Below are 16762 nucleotides of genomic sequence, written 5' to 3'. Positions count from 1 at the left end.
GAGGAGCGGAGAGGAGAGGAGAGGAGAGGAGAGGAGAGGAGAGGAGAGAGGAGAGGAGAGGAGAGGAGAGGAGAGAGGAGAGGAGAGCGAGAGGAGAGGAGAGGAGAGGAGAGGAGAAGTGAGGAGGGGAGAGGAGAGGAGAGAGGAGGGGAGGGGAGAGGAGAGGAGAGGAGAGGAGGGAGAGGAGGGGAGGGAGAGGAGAGGAGAGGAGAGGAGAGGAGAGGAGAGGAGAGGAGAGGAGAGGAGAGGAGGGAGAGGAGAGGAGAGGAGAGGAGGGGAGAGGAGAGGAGAGGAGAGGAGAGGAGAGGAGAGGAGAGGAGAGGAGAGGAGGAGAGGAGGGAGCATGAGCACAGTGTTGATGTTTCCAGAACATCCCAGTAAATGAGTGAAGAACCAGAGAAGAAGTCCCACCGTGCTGCGCAGCTTCTCCAGGAGGATGTTGAGCTGCATCTGCAGGAGAAAAGGAGGAGATGAACGTCCAGACAAAGGTTAGAAGCTGACAGACGAGCAGCAGCGCGTTGAATCTGTCTAATCAGACGTTTCCTTCTCCAGGCTCAGGTCCTGCAGGACTGATCTTTCCTCTGGTGTCCAGTTCATCCTCATCTTTACAGGATGGACGTAAACAGATGGTGAGGGGGTTTCAGCGTCAACTAAGAGAAGATGACTGAGGAGGAATCAAGGTTGGTCCGGCAGAAGCTCAGACTGGTTCTGATTCTGACCTGTGGGACTGAGGAGCAGCAGGAAGTGAAGGAGCCGGTCAGGTGACCCAGTACAGTCCAGATCAGACTTTGAGGATTTGATTCAAAGGCGGAATAGCGTGTGAACAGTATCGCCATGGCAACGGACACACGCCTGTACACCAGTGCTGCCGTTCCTTCGTTTCCACGGGATCAAAGCGGCTCTTCTTCGTGGGTTTTTACCTTAAACTTGTTGCCGACGCTGATGAAGCTGAGTTTTCCCGCCTTCTGCTTCACGTCTTTGTTGTTGTTGGAGTTCTGGAAGAGACCTCGGATGAAGGCGTCCTTGGACTCGCTGAGCAGAGACTCCAGCGACATGTGCAGGGCGTCGTTGTTCTTCTCCACAAATTTGGTCTGAAGAGTTCAAGGTGGGGATTCATTAAGTCGGACGTTTCCCCCAGATGTTGGCTCACCACATCTGGACGCACCGTCTCATAACACACTGCTCCTGCAAAGTGTCTGATGATGAAACCTTCATCGTCCCTCACGTTCCTGTGGACGGTCAGCTTGGACTTCCTGGGCACCTGAAACACACACACACACACACACACACACACACACACATACAGGTTTAGATCCTCTTTGATGTGGACGTCGTCATCATTGGAGGACGGGATTAGAGCCCATAACCACAACGTTTTGCCAGACTCACCGTGAGGCGGAAGTGGTTCTTGTGTTTGTTGTGGACAGTGTCAGTGAAGTGCTGGTCGCTGGGCTGAGGTAGACGGTTCTCTTCGTCCAGTATGTCCAGGATGCCAACCAGTTTGGCCTCCACCAGGTCTGCAAACAGAACCGTGGCAGCAGAAGGTCACGTCAGCGCTGCTGATTCCAGCTCAGCCTCTCCTGCATCTGCTCAGGAGGCTAAGAGGGTGGGAGCAGGCTAACACGGATCCGCGGCTCTGATCTTCTGTGATTTTAATCTTCTGCGGTTCGATGGGGAACAAAGAGAAGTTGCGCAACAGGAAGCGAACCCATATTTGGAAAGGCGGCATTTGTTTGACTCCGGCTCTGCTGCAGCCAAACATCCATTATCGATGTCATCTGCAAAGAGCATAATTAGCCTCTTCACCTCTCGTCTCTCCGTGTTTATCAAGACGCGTTCCAGCGTGCACAGAAGGTCACGTAGCGCATCGTGATGAAACAGCTGAGACTCCAGGGTGAAACTGGAGCGCCGCGCTCGCTAACCTGAAGGCTGGAGGCCAACAACACATCGGGGAGCATAATGAGCAGCATGCTGATGCTCGTGGCTCCTAAACCTCGCCAATACCTCAACAAGAGGTTTAGTTCAGCCCAGAGGAGACAGGCGCTAAAGGCCTCAGAAGATAAACAAAGATAAACAAAAAGTCCGAAAAATCGGACCGTTTGATGCCATTTTAAACCAACTGAAACAGAAAGAAAGACGACAAACGTCTGCAGGAGCAGAGGTCAGAGGTCAAAGTCATGTGGTTTCAGGGCCGTACCTATGCAGTCCTGGTTGTCCACGTAGTGGACCTCGTTGACCCCCAGCCCCTCCCGCTGGTACAGCTCCTGCTCCTGGAATGCAAATGAAGCATTTTAAAAGGAGAACCTTGAAGGATCTGATGAAAAAGCTGAAGCTGATGAGATCAGAGAAGGAAGCCACGGTTCCGCCTGGAGGCTGTTTCAGATCCCTCAAGTCTGAAGCTAAAGGATTCAGACACTCTGATGCTGCATGTGGCAGTTTCAGCCCCCCTGAAGGTCGAGGGGTGTCGTGGTTTCACATGAGACGTCTTTAATTAACACGACGGCTGCCGATTTAAAAAAAGGACGACTTCCAACCTTTTCTGACGAAACCATCGTTTCCGTTTAAAGAGGAGAAACCTGAAGGCGTCACACTCCAGAGGGAGAGTGCTTCCATCAGGCGCCTCCTTTGACTCTCACCTCCTTCAGGATCCGCTCGTTGAAGAACTGCTGAAGCTTCTCGTTGCAGTAGTTGATGCAGAACTGCTCAAAGCTGTTGTGTTCAAAGTATTCTGCAGAGCACACAGAACACGGGTAGAACCTTCCACAGCACAAGATGTAGCCTTTAAAATCTTATATGGGGATAGTTTCCACAGGTGAAGCTCATATATCATAAATCTGCTCTTCTTCTTTTACCAAAACATCACAGACAGCTGCTAGCTGCTAGCTTAGCTGCTAAAGTTCTCTATGTAGCAGCTAACATCCAGTCACATGACTTGACCGTGACCCAGGTTTGATACCAACCGAATCCAGCAATGTCCAGGACGCCGATGAAGTTGGCAGAGGAGTCGAAAGGAAAGCACTGGTTAACTCTGGTCACCACGTGGTCGAACAGACGGCTGTACACGGCCTTGGCCAGCGCGTCACGAGCGTTGTTGGCCTGCTCCACTTTCAGAGGAACTCTGGCGAAGACACACAAGCATTTAGCTTTAGCTGAGTCATGTTAGCACCAGGATGGAAAACTCTGGAGTGGAAACACACCCGTCAGAACTCCTGCCGTTCTGTGACCAATTTGCCTCCAGCAGATTTTGTGTTACAAACAAAAACAGCGGCAGCGAGACGACTCTGCTGACCCCTGACACTGACCCCTGACCCCCAGCATCACCTTTAGACCAACAGTCAGTACCACTCACACCCTTCTAGAACTCCCAATAACAGCTCCTCGAGTCCACATTCTGTTTTCATTCCCCACTTGAATATTCTCCAGGATTTTATTTGTATTCTGCACCAAAACACACACACACACACACACACACACACACACACACACACACGACTGTGACCTTGTGTAACTGTGTAACAAATCAATGAATAATCTATTAAGACGCAGCTGAAAAGTCACGTCTGGTAATGAATAAATGCATCGGCTGATTCTTTAGAAACAAAAGACGTCGTCGTGGAGACAAACTCATGAATTCTGTTGACAATCAGGGCCTGAAAGTATTTGTATTTGTATTGCATGTGACCCTGATGGATGGTGAAAATATGTCTGCGTTATTACACATTAATTACACGTCCTTTTGCGTTTAACATCAACATCTAATAACTTCCCGTGAGTAGCATCGACACACCTGGATCTCAGGAGTTGATCACACAAGTAACAAGTTTTCAGGTGTGTGTGTGTGTGTGTGTGTGTGGGGGGGGGGGGGGGGGGGGGGGGGTACAGTTGTCAGCTGTTCCCGTGTCTCATCCTGGACTCTTGGGTCTTTTCCCCACCACAGGAACTGACCTACTGTGGATCAAGTCCACCTCTTTTCCCAGAGCACTCTGGGGATTCTGGAAAACTCGGAACGGAAGGATGAGCAGCGTGCTGGGCCCGAACATCCAACAACATTTGTGCTGCGTGCGTTCATGTCACACGTGCTCGTCAGCGCCCCCTGCTGGTTCCCGTAACTACTCAATATCAGCCTGAGGGAAAAGGCTCATCACTAAGACCCAAAAACACTTTGAAGTTGCTGAATCCGCATTTTCCAGAAGTGATTTTCCCATCAGCCTTGGCGTCAACCGTCAGCTGAAGGTCCCGTGAGTCCAGCGCCGCCTCTATCTGCGGCTGTCACATGCGACTCGTCCGGGCGCCGTCAGACTGCTGATGATGTCACCGCGCTGTCACGTGCGTTGTCCCTGACACGTGGATGTTCAGCTGACGGTTGACGAGGAGATCCGAACGTGCGTGGGAGGGGAGCGTTGGTATTCAGATGGCGTGCGCAGCGTGCACGGAGGCCGAGCTGTCTGCGCAGCAACTGCAGCTCCAGAGCGAGTGGGTTCAAACTGAATGCAGGAGGGGAAACAACTCGAATGTTTACTACTAAACACGCGAGCGCATTAGATGGGGGAATATTCCGCTTCCTGGCAGTTAATGAGGAACCGTTTTAGATGTGAATCAGATCGAGACCCAAACGAGAAAATCAACCATCTGCTTGTCTTTGAAGATTTTGAAGGCAGAATCATGAGTGTAAAAGCTGGCGCTGACGCAGCCTTTGCAGTGAACTTCAGGATTCGTGTGTGAGCCTGCATAAGTGTCTTACTTGATGATTGTCCCTTTGGCGCCCCCTGCTGTTGTCAACATCACCCTGCTGGTCAGGCTAACCCTCAGATCATCCTCCACCAGGCCCAGCAGCTCGGCGCAGTGCTCCAGTGTCTGGCTCGACTGGTTCTTGATGGTGCAGCCGCCTGGAGGAGCAGAGAGGAAATAATAAAAGAATCATCCATCTGAAGGAGCAGAGAGCACAAATTAAATTAACTTCTACATCAGAGCGTTTTATAACGTGAAGCCGCGGAGGCGCCCTCTGCTGGCAGACTGTGGTGGCGCAGAAAAATGGGGGGCAACATGAAAACCGCCCCGGAGCGGCTCAATAATGGAAAATTAAATCAGCCTGGGTGGTTGTTGGTGACAACACCGGGGCAGACGATCAATGATGAGGATCAATACTCTCTGAAGGCCAAATGAAGTGATATCAGATCATTTGTGTGAGTAGAGAGCAGAGCCGGGGACTCCGAGCCCATTGGGCTTCATTAATTCCAGACTCTCCTGACGGATTCCTCTACTTCTGGACATGAGTCGTCTCTTCCTGGCGGAGAGCGAGCGTCCTCCAGCAGAGCCAGAGGATGATGGGAAGGCTGCTTCAGTATCAATCTGCATCAGAATTCAAGCTGCTAACTGTGAGTCGGTGGGAGAGAATCTTCACACCCAGGAGTGAAAGGTCACCTGTAGATTAATGATCATCTGGATTAATCTTTATCTGACAACCTTCTCTGATGGGAGATGACTAATGAAGGTCCGGATGACCTGATGGAGTCGACCTTTGTGGAGGACAGTCTCTAAAAACTACCTAAAACAATAACCTCTGAAGTGTTAATCCAGACTGTAAATCCCCCCCCCCCAATGGTGAGAATATATGATGTCTGGATGACTCTGATGTTTGTGATCGTTCACCATCTTCAGCCCAGAGCTCTGATTGGCTCATCTCCAGAAAAGAAGCTTCCATTTCTGGACCATAAAGTTCTAGAAGAGTCGCCGCTTCACGTCGGTTCCAAGTTTGTTTTTAATCACATATGAAAAACAAACGGACACGAGGGCTTTTCAGGCTCCACTAAACCCCAAATATTACAGATACATTTATCTCTGACTGCACCGAGCCCGGACCTCGATATTACAGCCATCAATCAAACTCCAGAGCGACGGAATCAAAATGGCGTCCGTCTCTCTGGTACAGACGCCAGTTCAGAATTCCAGAAGCCAGTGAGAGGGATGGTTCCTGACGTGTGGAAACTCATCCTTCAGAGCAGGGAGAGGATATCACACCTGCGTCTGCTGCTCATGCAGATTCATGACTTCAGCTAAGGTTGAAAACCCCTCTGCAGAAAGTAGCTTAGGGCTAACGCTAACAACGCTAAAGGCTAATGCTAAATCACCACATTCCAAATCTGTTTGAAAGTAAAATACGGGAAATCAGGCTGGGGTATTTACACTGCTCAGTGTGTGTTGCCACAGCTCACCTGAGGTGCTTCCAGCTTCCTCAAAGTTGATGTTGCCAAGGTGCAGGACGCCGGCGACCACGCGGAACAGATCCAGCTTCTCCGTGTCGTCCAGGCCGATCTTCTTCATGGCCACGCACATCCTAGAGAAGTCGCCGTGGTCGTCCAGTAAGGGATCCTTCAGGGGTCCAGACTTCATGTGCTGCGTGACGGAGAGGAGGCAACTAGAAGTGTTTCTTATGAAGAGGTCAAAGGTCAACACGTATGTGCTGCCAGGACAAAATCAGTGCCTTTGTTTTCTTCACCCCGAGGCACCAGATGGAGGGAAAACCAAATCCTCATATTTGTTTCCATCATCTTGTCTGAATTTGTTGCCATGGTAGCATGCCGAAGAGGCCCCCCCTTCCTCGGCCACGAGGCCGAGAGCACAGTGACGACAGTTAGCAAATATTATTTTAGCCGCCATCTCCATGGGGATGACGTTAGTTGCCTCCACGGTAAGGCAGAGCCAAACAAACTTTCCCGGTTGATTTCCCAGGACAAATCTCTGCTCATTACAGCTAGACGCGTCTCCTGGCCCTGCAGGGATGGCGCCCGATACGCAACATCATCTGGAGGTTCCTGCTTCTTTATCTGAAGGTCTCGAATGTGTGACAGTTTAACTACATTCAGCAGGAAGAGGAAATGCCCAAGTAATAAACTTAAACCCAGTGACACACTCAACACTAATGGTCAGACCGACTCCTCCATGGACACGTCCGACTTGTTCTGATCAATATTTGTCACCACTCGTCTCTCAGAAGGCGACGAGCTCCGAGTGTGAACCGGAGGTTCCAGAGACGCACTCTGTTGTCACGGTAACGCTCAGACTAGCTGACGACGCCACACCCGGCCACAGTGATGGAGTTTATAGCATCGTTAATAAAGAGCTGCAGGAACGAGCTCCTTACACTGGAGGAGCTTTTCTGTCAGGCTGATCATTTAAATGTTGTGAATAAAAACAGAATAAAATGAGTTCGTTGTTTTATCGGATCAGATTTAGTATCAAAAACACTAAAAGTGGCTCAGCTGAGGGACAAAACATCCATCTGAGAGACTATAGAGGTCACCAGCTTAGACTGTAATGGAGGTGAAAGGAGGAGGTGGAAGAGGAGGAGGAAGAGGAGGAGGAAGAGGAGGAGGAAGTACAAAGCAGCTTCAGGGGGACAGAGAGCAGGATGGGACGTACCTCTGGACTCTTACGGTTCTGCAGAATCTGTCTGTCAGTTTCTTTGGAGGCGAAGAATCGAGTGCAGCCTCTGTTCAGGTACTGAAACACAAGAAGAAAGGATGAGGAAGGTCACATGACCACCAGTACAGGGAAGAGGTCGAAGAGTTCAGACTGGAGGTCCTGCTGGTGAGACTGTGAGAGAGAAACCTGCTGTGGTTTTAATGGCTTCCACCACCTGCCGCCCCCAGCGGGACTAAACCATCACAGCTCCCAGCTGAGGCTGGATGAAGGTGTGTTTGGTGGTCTTTGGCAGATGGACAGAAGCTTTAAGGTTCTCCATCCCCGACAGACTGCAGATGGCATTTTATTCAATTCTGTCAACTCTTCTGCCTCTTTTCTAGTTCTAATTCCCTCCTCAGTCTGTTTCTTCCTCAGCACAAAACCGCATCAGAGACCTCCGAGCAGCAGTCGTCGGTGCTCGGTGCTGCCCCCTGCTGTCCGCCACAGGCAGCGCTACGAGTTAACATGTTTAATCTGATGTAAAACGCAGTGAATCCGAGTCCAACTGTCGCGTTGGCTAAACCTGCGACATGGCTGTTGCTATGGATACCCGGAGTCTGATGGATTCCGGCCAAGCCCAAGATGTGACAGAGGATGGATGGCAGAAATCTGCTACAAACACGTTTGAATCCAGATGCAAAGAACATCTAACAGCTGGTACCCTGAAGGTGTCGGGGGAGCCCAGATGGAACTTCTGCCTGATTTCCTCCGGCGCTCCGGCGCACAGGCGATAGAAGATGTGGTAGTTTCTCTCCTCTGGACCCTGTGTGCAGATCCTCGACTTCTCTAGCAGGTAATGCGACACGAAGCCGCCCACGACGGCGTTCTGTCAGGAGAGGGACCCACTGATTACGATCCCAAACCCAGCCAAGCAACCGACGTCTATTCACATTATGACAATGAAATGTGATTTGATATCATGTATGAGGAGAGAAAGTCTTGATTGAAATGCAGCCTTAAACATTTGCTAAACACCTTCTCATTAAAGTGGATTTCCACGAACTTCCCGAAGCGGCTGCTGTTGTTGTTCCGTACAGTCTTTGCATTTCCAAACGCCTCCAGCAAAGGATTGGCTGCAGGTTCGGAAAACACCAAATCAGCCACCAGAATAATGACATCACTGATGACAGGAACTAAACATCAGAATGTCGGATTTCACCTTCCACGATCCTCTCGTCGATGTCCTGGCCCGTTCCATAGGATGTGGTCAAATATCTGTCAGGACCATCACAACAGGTCATCAGCACTCATCCGCTCATATCAGTGGGGTCACGGGTCAGGGACAGAGGTCAGAGGTCAGCTCCAACAAAGACGCGTCCTCACCTGAGCACAAACTTGGTGTTTTCAGTCTTCCCGGCACCAGATTCCCCTGAGACAATGATGGACTGGCTCATCTTCAGAACCTTCATATCCCGGTAGGCTTTATCAGCTAGAACACACACACACACACACACACGCACAGTTTGACCACAAATTCAAATTTCACGAGCCGAGTGTCGGCCCAATATCGAGAACTGACTGCACCCTGGTGGACACATCACGCACTGCAAGCGCTCCTGAACACTTTATATATTATTTTTTATAATTGTGACGATTTCGTTGTAACTTTACTGCATTAGACAATTGATGCGTCTTGTGGTGTATAATATTACAAATAAAACAATTCCATCAACTATGAGAACAACAAAGTAAAGCACTGAGAAAATCCACAAAGAATTAAGACGAAAAATAATAATATTCAGAAGATTTCAAACTGGTCCTGCAGCTAGGAAAACTCACCGATGGCGTAGACGTGCGGGGGCAGCGTGCCCAGAGAGCGGCCCCGGTACTTTTTGATGCTGTCTGGCGAGTAAAGCTTGGGGATGTCATAGTACGGGTTAACAGCAATCAGGATGTTGGCTACAAATGTCTGAAAGAGAAGAAAATACATCAGCAACAGAACCGCAGAACTGGGACATTCTAGGTTCTATGTTCTTCATCTGGTCTCAGCCTCAGCCCTTCTATAAACAGCTTTGATACAACTGGAATTTTGACGTCAAAAATAAGTCGGGTTTTCAAATGAACTCGTTAAAAACACGATTCTAATTAACCCAAATTCATGAATAATACCCAGTAAAATATACTCTTTGTTTTTATTGTATTTTCACCACTGTATTCTGGAAGTTTTAAAAACAGTTTGAGCTTTGATGCTTCCTTTTATACATAATTCTGCATTTTATCTGTTGTTATCAACATTTTTATTGTATTTATTCCTGTTTTTATTCTTCACATCTGATGCAGCTTCAGTTCCACTGAGCTTCAGAATGTTCGAACACTTCTGCTCTCTACCACTAGGTGTCAGTGTTGTACAGTTACTGTTTTATTACTATTACACACGTATTATCAGCAGTAATATTAATAATAACGCATTATCATTATCAGATGCCAGGTGCAGTGTTTTCCGGATATAAGATGACTGTAATTCAATTGTAGTTTTGCATCAGGATTCTTTTTACAATGAACTCAGAGGCTCAAGCCAAGATGCTAATGTAGTCTATGCTAACTGTGTGGGTACAAGTGAACAAAGGTGTGTGTGTGTGCTGTAAAACATCAGAAGGTTCTGCCGCGCACTCACATAAATCTTGTCTTTGCTGTATCTGACGCGAATGTTGTTGAGTAACGTCGCTTCATTCAAGTACATCAAAGAACCTGAGAGACACAAAGGTGATGAAGGAACGGTCGGCAACCGCGGTCGATATCTGAATCCAGGTGGAAACTCACAGTTATCCTCCACGTGTTTGTTGACATCATCTTCTGCAGGAAAGACTTGGTTGATCGGAGCCAAAAATGTCTTGAACACAAATAAATAAGTCGTCATTAAACAGTTTGGCCAGAAATAAAACAGAAACCAACCACTCAATCATCTTCCCTGTCTAGATTCTTTATCTTTTTTTCCCTTCTGTTCTTGGAGTTTTGGACTGGGAAGGTTCTTTGGAGGCTCAGACCAGAACCGGCTCTGCCTTCGCCTTACTGACTCTTTTAATTCATGCTCTGCTTCAGCGCCTCAGGTTTGCATGAGCTCCGCTTTGACATTTCTGCCACGGCTGTGTTGCCACGGCGATGTGAAGACCAGTCAGTCTTTCCAGAGGAGGAATGTCCAGCATTCTCAGCCCAAACTGGACAGATCCCAGCGAGCAGAGAGGAGGTAGGAGGAGGTGACACCCAGCTCATCGGCGCCTTTGTGGCGCGCTGTGGCCGGCTGCCAACATGCTAACGCGCTAACAAATGTGGTTCCGACACAAGAACCATTATCAGGAACTGACTCAAGCAGTTCAGCTCGATGTTCCTGCATTCAGTTCTGGCTTTTCCTGGTTCGGATCAGTTAACGTTCCAGATGTTTCCACACGAGGCAGATAAATCAACATCTGAGAACAAAGAGGCGCCCATTGTGACGGACACATGACAGCGTCCATCGGTGTCGTCAGACGGTGGTACCGGCCGGACGGACGGAACGTTGTTCTGACTGTCACGAGGGATCACTCACACCCATGACAATCAGCTCTACAGGCTACTCTTTACGCCTGAACTCAGAATTCAGAATCTCTGCAGCAGGTTCGGTTCTGCTGGGTCACCAGAGGTCATGTGGCCAACAAAGGTCGTGTTTTCAGCCCAACTGATCAAAGGCGTCGGATCAGAGACGCGTGACAGGAATCATGCCAAAACCTGAAGGTTGCCAGAACCAGCTAGGTTCCTGGTAGCAGACAGAGGTTCTGAAGAACCACTGGTGGATCACGGAGACGGGACAGCTGGGTCACCAGGACAAACCTGAAATGTCTCAGCCTAGGAAACCGCGGCGTTCCGGCTCTCCCGCTTACCTTTCCCTTCTGTTTGAGCGGCTCGATGGTCAGGCTGTCCGATCCGATGTCCACGATGGTTCCCAGCTGGAACCCGTCTGCTGGGTGGGGAGCCCACACCGGCTTCCCATCCTCCATCGCTCCACTCTGACGGCCCTGAAACACACCGTCCGTCATCAGAGAGGAACAACTGGACCAGCGCCGCCGCCGTTACAGCGGTTCTGCGATCCTGCCACAAAGGCTCTATATTCCTCAAGCTGCACCCAAATATTAATGTGTAATAAACAAAACACCGGGAAGATGGCGTCCGTCCAGAAGATGAAGATTCAGAAAAACATGCAAACGTAGCGGCAGATATTTGCATTTCTGCAGCAGTCGGAGGGAACATTAGGGAACACCTCCTGGGGGCGGGACTTCCTGCTACCTCCGCGGTGACGGACAGGGAGACAACGAGGGAGACCCGTGTGGCAGAGGGGCGGCGATTGCCTTCAGCTGCAGCTCTCAGCCGTGGTTCTGCTCCAACGGTGACGTTGACGAGGCATCAAACATCAATCTGCTGCCACGGAAACCGGCTTAATCCCAGTGAGAACGGGGCAACGCCACCCAGCAGCAACCCGACTGCCAATAAGATGTGAGGCGGTGAGCCAAGCAGGGAATCAGCAGCTTCCCCTCTTCACGCGCCAGCTTCCTGCCAGACCTCAAACCCAATAACCACGGCAACGGCGCGGCCGCTCGCTCATCATGACATCATCAGCCCCGGTCCGGTCTAAGTGGAGAGGCTGACGATGACAGCAGCATCAAACTACAGTCCCGGGACGTTGGAGCTCTAATTTCCATCATCTGGCTTGTAGGTTGCCATGGCAGCAGGGTATTCTTTTCTAACCCCTCCTCTTCTGTCTTTACATGAACGGCGTGTTAATCGGGTCTGGTCGGACCCAGCGCCAAAGCTTTTCCATCACTTCACATCTTCCCACTGGTTCAGGTCAAGCCGCCCGTTTTAAAACGGCCTCGCTACTTTCCCCCCTCACCACGTGTAAAAAGTTCCCCCGTCTGCTCTGACATCCAGCCCGGGCTGATCCGCCGGGCCCGGGCTGATCCGCCGGGCCCGACACAGAACCCAGCGGCTGATCCTCAACAGCGCCGCTCATTAAAATGTTCTCAGCCTCAAACAGAAGCATCCATCTGCAGCCGAGCGCTAAAACCGGCCGACGCCCGTCAGCCTCCTCGGGGACGCGGGCGCATTAAGGAAGGATCAACAAGGCCGAGCTGAGGAGCGGTACCGGTCCGTTAGCCCCACCAGACCCCCCAAACACCAACACCTGCTGCCTACAGCTGATTCAGGACAGCGGTTGCTAATCCAACCTTATGATCAGGAACCAGAAGGTCCATCATCCAGGCTAGCTTAGCATTGTGCTACCGTCTGGCTCCCGGTCAGCGTGGCCCCACAGACGGGGCCTCTCACGACCGCCCTACAGAGGTTTGAGATGAATCTGAGATGAGGCGGGACCGCCGGGACGCACAAATGGCCGATTGTTGGACGTGCGTGGTCGCCGACTGAGAGCCGACTGTCGGCCTCCTTCGGCGCAGTCACATGACCCCGCCTGGGGGCAGACGGTCGACGAGCAGCACGTTCCGATGGGAATATTAAGAAAATATCGCCCTCCTTCAAAGTAAAAGCTTTATCTCCATTTACTTGAAAGGGGGCGGTACCATTTCATAAAGCAGGTGATGTCACATGGTTGGAAAATGTGCGTTTTCATCTGCAGTCGCCTGGCGGTGACGTTAAAAGCACTAAAATCCACCCACAGGCAGGAAAGTGCACGTTCAAACACTCATGATAGGGTTAAGAGCTCTGCTGCTGCAGGAAGTGACGAGTCATGCGCTGCAGCGCAGGTGTTTCAGGTCTCAACAGCGTCTGAAGCTGCAGCCGCACCCGTCACACAACCCAACCAGGGCAGGGTGTGTTTGAGGACCACACACGCACACACACACACACACACACACACACGCAGAGGCTCATATGACCCTGATGATTTCAGCAAAAAGGCAGGATCCTCCTGAAGTGCTGATCTTCACAAACGCCACAATTCAGATTAAAGATTGACAGGAGTCATCCTCCTGGAGCCGAAGTCTAACGTCTATAAAATGTGTCAGAGCTGCTAAAGGTGCACGTCAACCCTCCGCTGAGGTCTCAAACCGCCGTGCGAGCACTTCCTGTGGTCTGGAGGCGTTCAGACCCCCGAGGGTCTTCAGCTCCACCACTGTGCGCATCAGATTTCTACTCCTACAAAAACGTCCCAACAGCAGAAACGTAAAATCCAGGAGGCAGGAGCCCTGAAAGCGTCAGATAATAAACCAACTGAGGCCTGTCCTCGTCCTGCTTGGCCCTAATTTGGACCTACTAGATGAAGAAAACTGGGTTTTGTGAGGGTGAACTCTACGATGGTTCTGAAACTGAGAGCAGGTCCGTCCAGGAGTCTGTGTCCCTTCACAGGACAGGAGGAAACGTCCTCTCTGGACACTCAAAGAGCAGACAGAGCACTCCTCCTGAGGCATCATGGGAAAACTCCACATGCTTTCATGTGCAGCAGAAGTCTGAAGAGTGCAACAGTTGCGTAACCGTTGTGACCTGAGCCAGACACATGTTACAGCAATGCTAGCTGATGCTAACTGATGCTAGCAGACGCTAACCACCCAGCCCACTAAAGCTGTAGGCGTCCAACTGGAAGAGAAGCTTCAGGATAAACTGGTATGACTGGGAGGAATTCCGTTTGTTTTGTGTTCACCACCACTGACCAAACAGGAATTTGAAGGAATCATTTCTGCGATGGACAGTTTTTTCTTCACCGAGGAGGAATTCCGCCAACAGCTCCGAGCTTTCCTGAGTCATTCCAATATTTGAAGTGCGAAAGAGCCGGATTAACGAGGGTCAAAGTCCTCTCGGAGTAAAGCCGCGGCTCAAGCTAACGAGCACCCCTCCACACACACGCACACACGCACACACACGCACACGCACACGCACACACACACACGCCAAATGATCTTCTGTTTGGAATGAAAGACGAACTGTGAGCTTTACAGGTTCACTCGACCACGTGAGCACGATGGCGGCCGGCGTTCTGTACCAAGAGGCTCCAAAGGTCAGCGGCGCACCATCATGACCAGATCGGTGGATAAAAGACTGCGCCCTCTGTTACCACGGCTACAGCCTTCGCCGTTAGTAAAGACGGGTCATTTGCTCGTTGACGCCACCCGACATGCCGTCAGTCACAGGCGGGAGGGAAACGCATCGGGACAAACGTGATTATTGTAACGTTTCCTGTTCTGTGACGGACGGCTGCGCTTCAACGACCGATTGATGATGTCATCTGTTTACGAGGCTGCAGATTTGGAGACGACCACGACACAGTTTAACCTGATAAAATCTGACACCAAGTGATGAAAGTGGCCGAGCCCTGGCTTCTGTGTGTGTGTGTGTGTGTTTGTAAACTGACACTCTTCATCAGCACCAACAGACGTCTGTGCCTGGCGCGGCGAATAGGGCGACTAATTCAGCTCACATTCCCAGATTACAAAGGCTCCGTAACCTCCATTCACGCAGCGCCGCCAGTAAACCGACACCCATGACCCCAACCTGCACCAGACGCTGCCTCACGGTTAGCATTAGCTGCTAAATCAACAACCAAAGTGTGTTTACTGCCCCCTTCTGATGGGCTGCAGTAAACAAATCCACCCCGTCTCATCGAACGCCTGCTTTCACGCACACTCAACACACTTCCTGGATGTTGCAGGAATTCCTCGACTTTGTTTGCAGCCACTTCCTGTTCACAGCTGTAGTGCGGTTGAATCACGACCATTTCCAGGAGCGCCCATCAGTACCTCAGGGGAACAAAGATGGACCTTCCCGTACGGCTGTTGGACTTGAAGAAAAGCCTGAATCAGAGTGGACTTTGATCCCATTTAGGTCCTATTATTACTGCTATAATAGGACCTAAATGTGTGACCACACCGCACACCTGAGTCAACACGGCCATAAAAGCCTGCGGCGATGAGGAGGGAGCAACAGTCAAAGTCCTCCTCCCCGAGCTCAGCAGCAAGCAGCACATTTATAGATCAGCGGCTAAAAATAGCGGAAATGGGCTAACAAACCCCAGAACTGAGAGGATTCCTGCAGATTCTGAGTGCATCAAACGACATTTCCATTCATAAACCCGGAGCAGCTCCAGCACTGAGAGCACTTATGTAACCGGCAACACAGATGGAACCACAGAAGATGTCACGGAGTGCTGGCCCGGAGGCACTGGTTGGCATCCCTGGACCATTGTGGGCCCGTGAGCAAGGCCCTCGATGCTCCCGGGGCGACGCAGAGATGAGATTTTACACACAAAGAAACAGAAATAGCAGCAGCAGCATCGTTTGTTCATGTTCATTGATTCTTTAAGCAGCAGCTCTGTGTGTGTGTGTGTGTGTGTGTGTGTGTGTGTGTGTGAGTGTGTGTGTGAAGGCCGCAGCTGCACTGAGAGATCTGACATACTGGTGCTGCCTCTCGTTGTCATGTCCGCACCAGTGGGTCCGGTGGGTTCTGCCCAGCCTGCCCAGTTTAAACTGGGCCTAATGTTCGGTCACCGAATCGCCCTGAAAAACCTGAGTATTCGGAATGAAACGGCTTCAGAGCCTCGCATCCAACCCCAGGACAATGAATCATCACTTCTTCCGATTACGGGGGGGCTGCTCCATCCATCGGAACCCGAAGATTAGACACTGGTCCAAAGAGATAAGTTAAAAAGGTTCTTTTCGCTGTTGGTGCAGCCATCAAAGTCGTAATGAGGCGAAACCGGTTCCGCCTGGTTGCAATAACGGGGTAAAGTCCAGTACTTACCTCCTGAATGGAAGTCAAATGTAATTAAAACAATACTGATGAGCAAACCGGTGGTCGATCGATCATCGAGGAACTTCTACGTGCAGGTGTCTGGATGGAAGTGGGCAACAAAGCCGGACAGACCTGCGCACGCTGCGGGATAAAACAGTGCGTTTTCACCCCGCGGAGCGGAGGAAAGACGCCAACATGGAGGTGGTGTTGGTCTCCGGCGGGACGCTTCCACCTCCGACCGTGTCACGGGCTCCAGCCGCCGTCAAAGGTGCGCGGCGGGCGGCCGCGGCGGGCGCTGTTAGCACCGGGGAGCTGCTCCGCCTGTAGCCGGCAGCTAGCTAACGCTGTCGGGGGAAAAGCTCCCGGTGGATGCACGCGGAGGGCGGACAGCTCACCTTCTCTGCGCTGGAACTCTCCACACTCGCTCGCGGATCCCCGACGAAAAACAAATCCCACCAAGGAAGTCCCAAACGGAGCCGAGCCGAGTGGTGTGCAGATGATCGGTGTCCTGTCCGGCAGGCTGGGCCACAGTCTTCCCCGCCCAGCAGCCTCCGACTCCCCGCAACAATCCTGGGAAATTGGCCCGTGACGTCACGAC

General features: G+C 51.0%; 1 protein-coding gene across 7 annotated transcripts in view; it reads right to left on the bottom strand.

The window, feature by feature from the left end:
• myo6a (myosin VIa) overlaps positions 1-16762 on the bottom strand; it is a 26497-nt gene extending 9735 nt beyond the window's left edge. For all 7 annotated transcript variants that reach the window (XM_057016093.1, XM_057016094.1, XM_057016096.1 and 4 more), the window contains exons 1-19: positions 16560-16762; positions 11316-11450; positions 10222-10291; positions 10076-10149; positions 9241-9370; positions 8785-8890; positions 8621-8676; positions 8437-8534; positions 8123-8287; positions 7420-7500; positions 6213-6393; positions 4742-4886; positions 2961-3118; positions 2637-2728; positions 2198-2270; positions 1390-1517; positions 1166-1261; positions 921-1091; positions 412-450 (exon numbers count right to left, since the gene is read on the bottom strand). In XM_057016093.1, coding sequence (XP_056872073.1) covers positions 412-450; positions 921-1091; positions 1166-1261; positions 1390-1517; positions 2198-2270; positions 2637-2728; positions 2961-3118; positions 4742-4886; positions 6213-6393; positions 7420-7500; positions 8123-8287; positions 8437-8534; positions 8621-8676; positions 8785-8890; positions 9241-9370; positions 10076-10149; positions 10222-10291; positions 11316-11432 — 1980 coding nt within the window. In that variant the 5' untranslated portion in view covers positions 11433-11450; positions 16560-16762. The remainder of the gene's footprint in view (positions 1-411; positions 451-920; positions 1092-1165; positions 1262-1389; positions 1518-2197; positions 2271-2636; positions 2729-2960; positions 3119-4741; positions 4887-6212; positions 6394-7419; positions 7501-8122; positions 8288-8436; positions 8535-8620; positions 8677-8784; positions 8891-9240; positions 9371-10075; positions 10150-10221; positions 10292-11315; positions 11451-16559) is intronic.

The sequence above is a fragment of the Takifugu flavidus genome, chromosome 19 (assembly GCF_003711565.1).
Source record: "Takifugu flavidus isolate HTHZ2018 chromosome 19, ASM371156v2, whole genome shotgun sequence".
Taxonomy (NCBI): domain Eukaryota; kingdom Metazoa; phylum Chordata; class Actinopteri; order Tetraodontiformes; family Tetraodontidae; genus Takifugu; species Takifugu flavidus.
The sequence above is the reverse complement of the archived record's forward strand: the minus strand, read 5'-3'. Positions and strand labels throughout refer to the sequence as shown.